The 14054-nt window shown below is 38.7% G+C and overlaps 1 protein-coding gene across 1 annotated transcript; it reads right to left on the reverse strand.

Moving 5' to 3' along the window:
* Positions 1-1546: 1546 nt before the first annotated feature.
* LOC134540028 (snake venom metalloprotease inhibitor 02A10-like) lies at positions 1547-10484 on the reverse strand. The gene is made up of 3 exons (XM_063382462.1): positions 10360-10484; positions 7379-8530; positions 1547-4745 (listed from the first exon to the last, which is right to left on the reverse strand). The coding sequence occupies exons 2-3, from the start codon at positions 8380-8382 to the stop codon at positions 4436-4438; spliced, it is 1314 nt and encodes a 437-aa protein (XP_063238532.1). The 5' UTR covers positions 8383-8530; positions 10360-10484; the 3' UTR covers positions 1547-4435.
* Between the last annotated feature and the right edge of the window lie 3570 nt (positions 10485-14054).

Consider the following 14054-nt stretch of genomic DNA (forward strand, 5'->3'; position numbering starts at 1 on the left):
GATTTATTTCAGTTTTTTTTCTTCTGGTTATATCTGAAATAGAAAAAAATTGTCATATCTACTTACGAATAATTAATCAAACTATATGAATATTATTTTATAAATAAAATAACGGAACATGCAAAAATAATGTTTTATAAAACTTTTATTCAAATATTAAAAACAATCAATTTCGAATCCGTTTGTCAAAATTTTAAATATGTGACTCTATTCATGATGCTTGATGTCTTAATTGTCGTATACGTCCCATTTTCTTCATTGCATTTTCATTGCATGGCGTGGCGTCTTGCCTGTGAGTTTCGAGCAATCGAGCTTCAATATTCTCAATCCATCTAATGATCTGACACGGCTTAAGGCGACATATGCCTGTCCTTTAGGAAATAGTGCAGGTTCGAGGTATACAATAGCATGGTCCACTGTACATCCTTACATTTTATGAACTGTGCATATTTGTAACTTTTTCTAAATTATCCTGGGAAAAAAAAGAGAACAAAACACCAGAAATTAAAAAAAAATTAAGAAGAAGAATTAGGTTCACTATACGATTTAAATTTTTACCCGATACAACAATGACTAACTGGTAATTGATATTTAACAATAAATAATAACTTTATTTTTTTTGTTTTTGTCTTTTACGTTTTCTTCATCTTTATCTCCTCCTTTTAGTTTTTCTTCTTTTTTCACATTTTCATGCAATGCTATCCACTTCTGAGCTATGGTCCAAATTTCAAGTCACTAGCTCATCGGGAAGTTAGTTTAAAATCAATCACAAAATTCTACCCGTACAGACATACAAGAAAGCGAGTTAATAAAAACATTGTAAAAAAAAAGGAGTTGCAGTTGTTTGAAACCACCGGAAAACGTACTGAAAGTTAGAAACTTTTATAAACAGATTTAAACCCAATATAACAAACATCTGTTAAAAATAGTGTGTGTTCTGGTTGTCCGGTGGCGTTATTACAATAATTAGAAACAGGTTGACGGACAAAGCTGTGTCGCTCTGATCATTTTTAAAGCCTATTTTATTAAATCAGCAAAAAGGTCTAATAGCTAGTTCATTATATTGTTACGAATGCAGAAGGGACCGCTACACGCGCCAGATTTGGAGCTAGCTGGCGGCCCACTGATGTAAGGCATGCCACGCGTGCCTGGCAGGATTACAAGGGTCGCAGTTAACCCCTACCCCTTCCGCTCCCCGCGCATCGTCTTCCCTCGGCGCCGTTATCTATCGCTGAGCGGCCTTGGGAATTCCGTGGGCCACCGCGCGGAGTGGCGAGAATGGACGCCGCCCTTCTGGACCGTTCAGGCGTCGGGTCGGCCCAATATGAAGCAACTCGTCACAGCTGCTCTCGTTGGTTAGAGAAGGGCGCCACAGACTCCTTAAGTAGTGACCGCCGGCCTCTGCGGGAGCTTTTGGCGACAAAGTTCCGCGGGGTGTGCCACATGAGTTCCGCGGTGAGTTCCACGAAGGGGCCTATGGTAAACAACTATTAAGAAGCATAAATCATTCAAACGAATGGGTTTAAAATGAAATAAAAACACATCAATAACTATACCATTTTATTAAAATAATTAATTATATCAAGACATGTAGATCTCAATACACACAAAGACCCCTACAAGATACAGTAACAATGGAGTTTAGTTATCATGTGACACTCCTTTAGAGTGCCACATTTGTTGGTGTATCGGTTTTCTCCGTCCGCACGCGGATAAGTGAACCTGCACGCATTCTGGCGGTGCAATGATGTACTTGCCGCGTGACTTGGTTCCTAGTGTCCCTGTGGGAGGTCTCTGCCAGGTTGGCACTCGCAGCGTGCCTATTCTAACTTTGAGTGTGGAGTAGGGACTTTCGTTTTCCGAGTCTGGTATTATCGAGAAATTTTTTGTCAGGTTTGCACCCGACGCGGTATTCTTTTGTCATGTCGAACGAGAGACATGACTAAGAGACGAAGGAACGAGATTGTTGTGAACTATAGCATTTTCCTGAGTTCATCCGCAATTATGCTGAGCGATGTGCATCGCTGAACAGGCTGATGAAGAAAGAGGTGGAATTCGAATGGGGAAGTGTACAAAAAAAAACTCATTCGAAGACCTCAAGTATGCTATCTCAACCCTCCTGTGCATTGTTTGCCTGATTTGGAGAAGATCTTCACGCTGCAAGATGATGCCACTAGTGTGGCTTTAGGAGCGGTGCTTCTGCAGGGAGAGGAAGGTAACATGAAGCCGATAGCCCATGCTAGTTGAACCCTTACCCACTGCGAACAAACATATAACACTTATGAGAAGGAGGCATTAGCCTAAATTTTTGGGATGGAGTATTTTGCTAATTACCTGGAACATGCAGAGTTCAATCTGCTCACGGATAATTATGCCTGTACCTGGCTGTTCTCTCACCCGAAACAGCTAGGGAAGGTTGGTCGGTGGATCATGCGTCTTTCCTGGTTTAGATTAAACGTCTCGCATGTCAAGGGAAGTGACAATGGGGTGTCCGATGCCCTCTCGAGGATGTATGGAACATGGAGAGTTCGAAGTAGAGAGGGTAGAGTAAGCAAGTCCAGGAGAAGTGTGCATGGCAATACACACTATCTCGGAATCCTTCATCGTCATCGAGAGGTGGCAACAAGAAGACGACTAGGGCCAGGTTCTTAGGAACAAAATTCTTTCAGGAGGTTGCCAAGTCTTTGAGCTTTATAAGGGGATTATCCATAAGGTAAATCAAAGAGGCAAGAAGAGTGTCTGGGTGCCGAAGGCTGTGAGGGAAGTGTTAGCTTCGTTACTATTACGACTCCACTGTAGGTGCGCACAAGGGGATAGCCAAGACTGAGAGTAAAATCAGACAGAAGTTCTTCTGGGAAAATATGCAGGTAGATGTGAAAGAGTATATTCGTAAGTTTAATGAGTGCCAGGTATCCAAACAGCCAAGGAAAACCAAAGTGGGTATATATTCCGTGCAAACACCCCAAATTATTTGGGAGAGGATATTTATTGACATCTTAGAGCCGTTGCCTCGTTCCAGTCGGGGGCAGAATTGCATCTTGTTTTGAGTTGATGCTTTCTCTCGCTATGTGATTTTACTGCCACTAAGAGACATGAAGGCAACCTCTGTTAGTTCAAAACTAGAGAACGATATTTGGAAAATCTTCGGTAGCCCCGAATAATTGATTACAGATAATGCCACCTATTTCATTTCCACAACGATGAAGAATATGTTCTTCCAATGGGGCATCAAACAGGTGCACACCTGCCCATACTACCCCTTTACAAACTTGATAGAGCGTGTTAACAAGTCAGTGAAGGTGGCCTTGACTATATTTCACAAGAACAACCAAAGGGAATGGGATACTGAGCTTCCTTAGCTTTATGTGGCACTAAACTCTGTAGCTCATGGGGTGACTGGTAAGCGTGGCCATGTTTGGACGAGAATTGCCTCATCCCTTGCTAAGTGTGTGGAGGATCCCGCCGGATTGTTTCGAGAGTGCCGGTTAATAGTTGAAAGAGGTATGGAACGAGACTGAGTTAGCTTTGGAGAAAGAGCATACGTTGATGGCCAAAAGATACAATAAGGACAGGATAGAATCAGACATCAAAAAGGATGATCTAGTGGTGTGCCATAAAGTTACTCTAAGTAGGACGGTAGATTTCGTCTTCAGCAAGTTACGTCCAACGTTTGAAGGCCCATTTCGTGTCTTATCCTTTTTGACCCCTGTCACCATTAATCTTGAAAATCCTGAGAATGGAATTTCTAGGAATTTTGAGAAATTTTTAGTCATTTTTGAAGAAATTTGAGAAAATTTGACACCGAAATGCCGGCCGTGCTGTCAGGGCAGTCAGCTCCACACACTACAGTCTGTAACCTGTGTCCGGAAATACATTCATATGCTACTTAACCTCCCCCCCTCTTAAGAAAGCATTCAGTTGCTGCTGCATACCCCATATCATCTCACCTCACGCATTCTATAGGCTGTTCGGAGCAGCAGGTCTGTCCCTCAGTTCGGGCAGCCGGCTATGAGTGTGTGCCCCATTCCATCCATGTACACCCTTCTTCAGACGGTTGATATGTTGATTTTCATCATCATGCATCAATAGTTTTACGTAAACATTACACATAATATTGTATATAGCATCGAATATTTTATATGCATGATATTATATGCCTGTTTAAAAAGTTACAATTCACGATGGCCGTTTCATTAGAAGTCTTAAACTTTAATAAAAAGTCATGATAATTGTTGGGTTCGTTCTTTCTCGCTATACAGGATGTATATCCCAGGCACAACGAGACAAGCTAGGAAGCACCAATGTAGTTTTCCACCGCCGGTCTGCAGCGCTAGGAAGCACCAAAGTAGTTTTCCGCCGCCGGTCTGCAGCGCTAGGAAGAACCAAAGTAGTTTTCCACCACCTGTCTGCAGCGCTAGGAAGCACCAAAGTAGTTTTACGCCACCGGTGTGCAGCGGGAGTCCAAGGGCGTGACCTCGAGCACGCTGTCGAATTGGAACTCCTCGTCGCCGTCCTGGTCCTGGTCCCAGAGCTTGTGCACGTACAGCACCTTGGTCCGGGAGTTCTCGTGCGGGCACTCGCTGAAGATGTACCCCTCGCCGGCGTCCGCCGCGTAGAAGCGGATGTGGAAGCTTCTGAAGTCTGCCAGCGCCTGCATGGCGGCGACCCCGGCGGGGAAGCCGTCCTGCTCCAGGTCGCAGAGGTAGTCTCCCATCATGGCCTCGTCCACCGGCTCGTCGCCGTACCTGCGAGGATTTGGGACTTGGAACTTCAGAGGTTCAGCGACCGTTACAGTTAACTACACCTACAGACTGGAAAAATTTGAGGGATCAATGACTCCAGGGTAGACACCACAGTCCTTTGAATATTCTGGCAAATGTCATACATTCATTGGCTGCTAACTTGTAGGACATCTCAACTGGGTTGTCCGTAATTCGGAATTATTTTATTTGGTTTTTTTTTTAATTTGCTCTCGGTTCTCTGGACAAATTGTGGTACAAAGGTATAACATGTATGGACTATTTTGCAAAAAGTTTTTTGTTCACTCATTAGAATCCAATAAGGCATGTCCGCGGTAACGATTATTCCCTTTTAATTGACGGCCGTATGTAAGAGAAGCCATTTCCCTATTTGGCAGGGTAGTAGTATAGGAAAGTATTTTCTGGGACTGGAGTTGGAGTGAGGATTATGGTAGGGTCATTGAACGACCGACCTCTAACGTCATGTTGAACATCTTTGACCTTTACTTTTGACCTTGTCCTTCAAATGTCAAATAATTTGCCAAAAATAACTCAACATTTGCCAACACTTGACAAACATTCGCCTAAATATCACGTTTAAATTCCTCAAAAGTTCAAAAATTTGGAATTTGAAATGCCTCAAAAAACCTTTTTGCCTTTGAAAGAACGAAAATTCCTAAAAAGAGGCTGAACTCCAAAAAGCAAGCAATACTTTGATAGTAAAATAGCAATTCTTTAATTTTTGACCCAAAAGTTTCAAAATAATTGTTTACTTCAAATGTTGCACTTTCTGTTACATCTAGAACATTACACTTTTCGGCAAGTCTGCCATCTTGAATTCTAGAAAGTTAAATTTTTCGTTATGCCCGCAATCTTGTATTCTAGAATCCTGAACTTTTCTTTACACGTGCCAACTTGTATGTGTATTATGTCATCGTTGCATTTTTCATTATGGCCATCATCTTGGATTCTATAACATAGTCATTTTAGTTAGGGCCACCATTATGAAAATATGTAATTAATCAGATTTTAACAGCAAAAATTAAAAAAATGGAAAAATTCATTTTATTATCTAATGTGTTTACTCTCAAGAAAATGGAACAACCTATAATGTTTTGTTTCCTCAGTAATGGTGGAATATTCTTGAGCAATGAAATAATGGAAAATATTAAATACAAATTCCATAAAAGAAAAAAATTACAAGACTGTCGTTGTATTGTGTTATATAACATTGAAATACCAAAATGATAACGAACTTCTATCAGAATAAGAATGAACCAGTATACTTACTGCAATTATGTACAAGCAATCGAACCAAAGATGAAAAGATCTTTTTTTTTTCATATATTTAAGTTTAGTAAAAAATATATCTTTAGAGCGCTTATTCATAATGGCTTACAAACTTATTAATTCAAAAACCTTTTGGTAACTTAAGCGCATTACCCAAAATATATCATTGAGGAGTGCTGCCCATTAGGACAGAAGCAGCAATAGTGATAGTCACTCTCTAGATAACATGTATGCATAATGAAGTGCCTTATTTGTGACTTCGGTGGGGCGGCATGTAAATCCATACCTCGAACCAAATGGTTTCATGCCACTCCTTGTAGGGATGATCCAGTGAGTGGTAACAAAAAATTTAAATATTTCATTTCACTTCTAATAAGTGTTCGATGGAATTATTATGGCCTTACTCCTATTAAATATCTTCATATCAACTAAGGGGATTTTCATGAGTTTGTTTAGGCCTGTATCACACGATGTATGTTTTAATATGGGCTGCGATAAATAAGTTTACGAAACCTTCGACGTGGCCTTGCAGGCAGGCTGCGGTAGACGTTTCTGTGGAAGAATATGTCACACTTAGAATGTGAATAGTGTAGGACTATCTAATATGTGCGAGGCAAGTCTGTAAAAAAATGCTATAATATGTATTCTAATCGAAGGAAATAATTTTTAAGTGTGGCAGCAATAATGATTGCAGTCGAAGAAGTAAAACTGCAGGAAGAATGGCTTCAAATTTGGATTAACCTCTAAAATCATGGTTTCCGGATGAAATTCCTGCAAATATTTTGCTTTATCATTCAAAGAACTCTTTCCGTTAATTTTACTGCAGTAGTTAGCAGATTTTGTGTTAAATATATACGGATACTCCCCATATTTGTCGCATATCATCGTTACAGCTTCAAGTTTTCATATATTTTCAGTTTTAATTAAACAATTATTATAAAATGTAACTATCTCTTTACATCACCAGGAACATCTTACTGCTACCACCTGATTAGGTACAACACCAAAACTTCCACATAAATTGCACAGGACCATTTTACCAAACCTTCCTTCAAATATGTCAGTGATCTGCTAAAACTTGTACGCATGCTTTTACCGCAGTCCAAATAAATCCTTTCACCGAAACTCCCATGGAATATTCCATCGTGTGATAGGGCGTTAAAAAATGTATAGTACATTATATGGCATGACTATTGTTATTAGATTTCTGACCATATATCCAGAACCAAGTTCTACTGTGTTTCTTACATTTTATTAAATAGTATCTGGAATTGATATAGTAAGACTTCCGAATAAACATGTACATATTATCTGAACACTATGTCATGATAATAAACCACGCTTCCTACCTGGTCAGGTGATTGTCGAGGTCTTTCGATATATCATCCCAGTATTTCCTCTTATATTTCTTGAGCTGATGGACCGCGTCTGAGCGCAAAGTTCTAGCAGCCATTTTCATTTTTCGCTGCCCTGGTAAGGCTCCATAAAACTGATGAGCGAGTGCAGTGAACAGCGAGTTACCATCGTGGGGCATGCCGAGCACTTTCAACTGGCATCCACTTACTTCTACTGTGAACGTGCAACTCTCCGGTTCTTGGACTTCATCTCGAACCTGCCTGACAGGCTCCGGACGCACTTCATGCCGCTTCTGAGGTTCCAGAGGCACTTCAGGCCATATCTTAGGCTTCAGTGGCACTTGAGGCCATATCTTAGGCTCCGGTGACACTTGAGGCCGTATCTTAGGCTCTGGTTGCACTTCCGGCCATATCATAGGCTCCGGAATCACTTCATGCCGCTTCTGAGTTTTCGGTGGCACTTGAGGCCGTATCTTAGGCTTCGTTGGCACTTCAGACCATATCTGAGGCTCCGGTGGCAATTCAGGCCATATCTTAGGCTCCGGAGTCACTTCATGCCGCTTCTGATGTTTCGGTGGCACTTGAGGCCGTATCTTAGGCTTCGTTGGCACTTCAGACCATATCTGAGGCTCCGGTGGCAATTCAGGCCATATCTTAGGCTCCGGAGTCACTTCATGCCGCTTCTGAGGTTTCGGTGGCACTTGAGGCCGTATCTTAAGCTTCGGTGGCACTTCAGGCCATATCTTGGGCTCCGGTGGCACTTGAGACCATATCTGAGGCTCCGGTGGCACTTCATGCCGCTTCTGAGGTTTCGGTGGCACTTCAGGCCGTATCTTAGGCTTCGGTGGCACTTCAGGCCATATCTTAAGCTCCGGTGGCACTGCACACCGCTTCTGAGGTTTCGGTGGCACTTCAGGCCGTATCTTTGGCTTCGGTGGCACTTCAGGCCGCTTCTTAGGCTTCGGTGGCACTTGAGGCCGTATCTTAGGTGTGAACATGTTTTCCTTGTCCTTTCAACTGGTTTACCACATAGCACCATGCCACGCTCCAGTTATTTATCTCGGTGATACCTAACCCATGTTTTAATGTATCTGAATCTTCAATTGGGGCATCCTGCACTTGAAGGAGATACCATAACTGTTGACCCTAAACAAATTCAGAATGTATTATTCTGACAAAACGTTTGAGTAAAATCTTTTTATTTATAAAAAAAATCATTTAACATCAGTATCTTGCAAAATAAAGTAGTTAATTATTAGCATAGTATTATTATATTTTTGTTTGTAAAATTTTGCTAGACACCAATGAGCAAATTACAGCTACTTAAATAGTGACTGCGCCATTATCAAGGGTTAGATTAGACTGTGATCAGAAAGCAACAAGTAACCCTAAATAACTGTATTAAAGTGGTGCATTAATAACTAAATGTATCAGTACCCAAGTGGTATTGAATCCTGGTCAGGCCATCATTAGTTAATTGTCCCCTGGTAAGCCAAACTCAGTTTGCCATTTAGACTTTAACGGTTTCACTACAGATCTACCTTGTCTGGGACATTACAATTAAATAAAAAAATTATGAACGTATTTTTTGAATAATAATAATGGAGCTATAAATAAATCAATTATGTTGAAAAAAATGTGAACATTTTAGAACACATTCATTCAACAATTTTTCAGTATTAATACAATGTGATAATGTCACGAAAAATCGCATATTTAAGGGTCAAAAGGATTTATGTATGGTTTTATAGAATAAAAAAAAAACATTTATCTACGAAGCTATTCAAACGTAATTTCATTTACTAGTTATAAACAATGAACATACAAAACTTCCCAACACTTTCCTACAATTTTTCGAAATTTATTCATAACCTACTCGAAAGAAAAACCGGGTAATGATTTACTGACATAAAAATTTCATCTACTGTACTTTTACCGTTTTAAGTGCCAGTGAGGTCAAACGCATTATGTTTTATTTTATTAAATATAAATTATTTACATCCGAATTTGTTTGATAATAAAATAATATAACAACACCATGGAACTATATATAAAATAAATAATATATTATTATAAGTAATTGTTCAAAATTTTGCGCCTGATGTAGTAAAAAATAGGGTTGTGTTTTGTTTTATTATGGCTATGCATCTCATAGGACCAATTTAAATAGGATGTACGAAATTTCACATGTATATTTTAAATTATAAATATAGATTATTTCTTTTTCATCCCATATCTGGGTAAGGAGAGAGGGGGTAAATTTGGTAAATTTGGTTTTATTAGGACTAAGTATGTCTCCGTACTAATATACTTAAAAAGAAGATATAATCATTGTTTGAAACTGCATTTAAAAATCTTAGAGAATCTTTCAATTATATTTTTTGCGATTTTATTCCTAAAAATTGTGAAAAAATTGAGTTTATTTAAGCTATACAGATAGTTAATTACAACTGTTCGAATACCTAATGTAATAATTGTAAATATGCACATTAAAAAAGGGGGATGTGTGTCTTAAACAATTTTTAAACCATTATCTAGTTGAGTGAAAAAGAGATATGTTTGCTTACATGAAAGTTAAATATTTCTCCAAATACACGTGAACGTGAGATGAATTATATTTAATTGATTCTAAAGATTAATAATCTTATTTATTACCAATATCCACGTTCCTATTATAAATTGAAATATATGAACTAAATTTCTATATTTATGAATTCAACGGTTTGGTTTTCTTGCAATTTTACAATACTAGCTTTATTATGAAGTTTGCGCGAAAGAATTCGAGGGTGGTAAGCTAGTCAGCAACAATACAGTATAACATGAACTGTTTTAGCAAACTTTAAATACTTTTTGCTGTTAGTATAATTTACGAAAAAAAAATCTAGAACTAAAGTTAAATTTTCAAAATCAAATTCATCTCTTCTAAAAATTTCTATAATGTTATAGGCTTATTTATAATGGTAACAAATACTTGCCTCAGTATTTGGTCATGTCTTCACTAAAATCCATAAATATACAGAAATTTATTAAGAATCATACAAATCTAACTTATAACCTATATTTTATCGTTAAGGAAAATAAATGAAAATAAATAAACATCAGTATAAGAAAAACTTAGATAAACCATTAAACAAGAGTCCGCCCAACGATTCTAACGCTCCCGTTGCCCTGGTGTGCCGGCAAACTCCTGGATAATATTATAATGTAACAGATAAAAAAAATTGGAATAAACTAAGTTTCATTTCATATTTTTCCAGTGAATAAAATAGCAGTGCAAATTAATAATTTATTTCCTTAAATATTCCATTAAATGGAATTTTATGACACCACGAAATATAAAATCAAATTTGTTAATAGTTTAAGTTTTAAAATTAACAAAATTATTACTAATATAAATTGAACGAATGATAGCAGTTGAATGCATCTGTATTAAAAAATGTTTTACTGAAAGTTTACAAAATTAATAAAAAAATTAAAAAGTTTTGATTTTGCTTATAATTTAACTTTGACGTACAATTTGCAAAAAATACACAAGAACTTAATAATCCGCATTTGTCAAACTGTTACGGCAAACAGTATGAGCTTTAGTATTGCTTGTTGCACCACATGTTTTAGGAATCACCGATGTTTTGTCTTATCTTTCACCGAACTGTGAAATATTTTTTATGTTTACATAAACATGTTTGTTTTATGTTGGTGTTAGGGAAATATAAACAAAAGTGAGCAACAACATTCCGCTATGTTTATGAACACAGAATATATAAAATTTGGTATTTTAGTATATCTAATATTGCAAAACTCTTTAATAAATTAGTTGTTGAAATTTAAATAATAATATACCCTATTAAGCATAAAGAATCTAAACATAAGGCGATCAATATAACTAAGTCATGACAAACACCTTCAAACATGCCTACACGTAATACGCAATAAACAGCGTGAGCATGACGCAATTCTACGAAAACTGTATCTTGCTCAGAGCAGAGATTTCCCTCCCGCAGCAAGGTATCGAAAAGGATCTCTCTTCAGGGTTCCGATTCTTGATGCTGTAGGAATAATGACTCTAGAAGAATGACTTCAGTCCGACAGGGAACTGCTACACCCTATTCTTGAACCCTCGATAGGAAAATTGGGTATCGAAATGACGTCAAAAACTGTCAGCATTTTGTTCTGCACCTTCCTTTGCTAGCGGAATCTCGAATTATCTAGAGTTGGGATCTTATTGTACCTCGGAACTACAGTTAAAAATTTTTGCTACATTTCAGTTCCGAAACAGTTTAAATTCTTGTGAACGGTAGGTTGGTTCGGTTAGCTTTATTACAATAATTAAAACCATGTGAACGGTTGGTTATGTTTGGTTGGCTACATTTAAAAACTGTAAAATGGTGGGCTAGCCAGCGACATTAAATGCCATTTTGCGTGACAATTAAAGAATATCAGTGTAAAAATACCATTTTTAAAGTACCTATTATTCGTTTGAAGTATCAGTCCCTCTTCTTTCATATTTTATGCCACAGATAAGCTGCACATTTATTCTCTACTAAATTTTAAGTCCAAATTTACCCCGGCACAAAAATAATGTTTCCATAAATGTCAAAATAATTTCCCATTTATCGGGCGTGAATTTACAACTCATTATTTAATCTTAATTTTACAATTCGTTACACACATAACTTACACCACTACCAACAAGAGAATAAAGATGAAGAGAAATGAAAAAATTAACATGCTTCTGTGAAAATGATCCTTTCCTCATTGCAACTGGCCTTCTCGAGCAACCACTAAAAGTAACGATGCCTCATTTCCAAAGTCACAGTTGATTTTGATACCCACTAAAGCAGTCTAAAGAATAAGCATGAGAACAGTACGACACTATTTAGTGGAAAAAATCTATCGGATCATTCCTCTAGAGGAATTATTTTGACAGCGTCAAGAATCGGGCCCCAGTTCCGATTGTTTTGTAGTTGCTGTCTTGTCGGATATGTTCGCGTCGACCGCTGTTGAGTTTTCATAGGCTATTGTTTATGTTATCAGTTCATCATAGCTTACTTTAAGTAGCATAAAGTGATTAGCGAAAGTGTCTTAAATTATCTTAAACTGTGCAATAATGACTGTATTAACTCCAAAATATGGTATGAACGCTTGTCTCCCCAAAGCAATCGGGGTTCGATACACAGATAGGTAAAACCAGAATTTTTCACACGTTAGAAATGTAGTGATGTGTCATTTTTCGGCAGGTATTTTTTAGTATCTCCAGTAACAACCACCCCCACCCCCACCACCAAATGATTCCGTCATACATCTATTTCATCTTTCTTTTCCTACTGTATAAGACTGAAATGACTGGACTGCGTCCTGGCCACAATGTCACTGAGATCTTCAGTCGATGCAAGTGGGCTGGAATCACTTGGAGTAAAGGTACAGTGGAGCCTGCTACTTAGACATGGAAGAAGTGACGTGTGGTCAGACCCTCTATACTTGTACTACTCTGTAATAGTACATCTGCAGGGATTACGGGAATGTTTTCCAAGCCTGCTGTGTTTTAGAACTTGTCACAGTTGTCCTAGCGCGAAGAATGGCTTCTGCAAGTCAACTCTCGATTCTACCTTCAGGGGTGCAAGTAAGGGAGAGATGATGGTGGTGGGCTAGCTGGACAAAAGTGTTGGAAAATATGTAATGACTAAAGACCGGAAAAATTCATGAATTATTTTCGTATTTCATTAGGCTAAAATTCCACTACAAAAGACTCTGCTATTGGCTGAAAACTCATTTGGAGGTCTTTAGAACTATGAGAAAAACTCAACAAAATCTGCATCGAATCACAGCACATAAAACATCACCCAATGAGTGACATCTGCCCAAGTAAAATTAGAACTTTTATAGTCCATCCTGCAGATCATTAAAACTGCGAATTTTTCTGGTCCCTAGTAATGACTAGAGACCGGAAAAATTCGCGATTGTATTTCACGGTAGTCTCAAATCCATTAAAGTATACCTTTGTAAAACTTCTATGATTGGCCTACATAACCGCTACCCTAAACCCTAAACCGAGAAATTGCTTAATTACAAACCACCCAGTTGACTTGTCCCACAAGTCAGTAGCCAATAAACAGGTGACATTTACTCGAGTAGGAAAAAGACTATGGAGTCTATCCTAGAGGTCAATGAACCAGCGATTTTTTCCGGTCCCTAGGACACATAATTCCTGGAAAAGCGTATTTTGACCATTGAAAGTTGGGATAACCACCGGCTGATCTGTTAAGATGCTGGTATATCTGCCAAGGCTTTTTAATATGCCTTAGATCGGAATAGTGGACTGATTTGTGGTTGGTAGCAGTGACCCCGCATGCTGGGGGAGACTCTGTGGGATGGTTTCCTCCCCAGAAGGAACCATTGTTGGGGCTGGATGATGCCCTCCGATAGCACTATCGATAAAGAGCAAGGAGTGGTGCTAGCGCTCCGGTGTGTCCAGGCACTGTCTGAAGCCAGTATGGTTGCAGGGCACAACAGCGTGACTGGCAGGGCCTCGGTACAGTCCAAGTGTGCTGTTTGCTGCATTTCAGATGGTTGGGTAACCCATAGCTGTCCCCATGCCTCGTGGGGTTTCACGCCCGGTAAACTAGAGGTGGGTCGAAAAGTATCAACCTGATACTTTGGCACTGATACGCGC

The sequence above is a fragment of the Bacillus rossius genome, chromosome 16, assembly GCF_032445375.1.
Source record: "Bacillus rossius redtenbacheri isolate Brsri chromosome 16, Brsri_v3, whole genome shotgun sequence".
NCBI classification, from domain to species: Eukaryota; Metazoa; Arthropoda; class Insecta; order Phasmatodea; family Bacillidae; genus Bacillus; species Bacillus rossius.

Excerpts from the sequence above, each read along its gene's own strand:
- LOC134540028 (XM_063382462.1), bottom strand. The coding sequence starts at position 8,382 with ATGTTCACACCTAAGATACGGCCTCAAGTGCCACCGAAGCCTAAGAAG. Across the intron at positions 4,746-7,378 it reads CTCGACAATCACCTGACCAG|GTACGGCGACGAGCCGGTGG; the intron begins GTAGGAAGCGTG and ends AAATCCTCGCAG.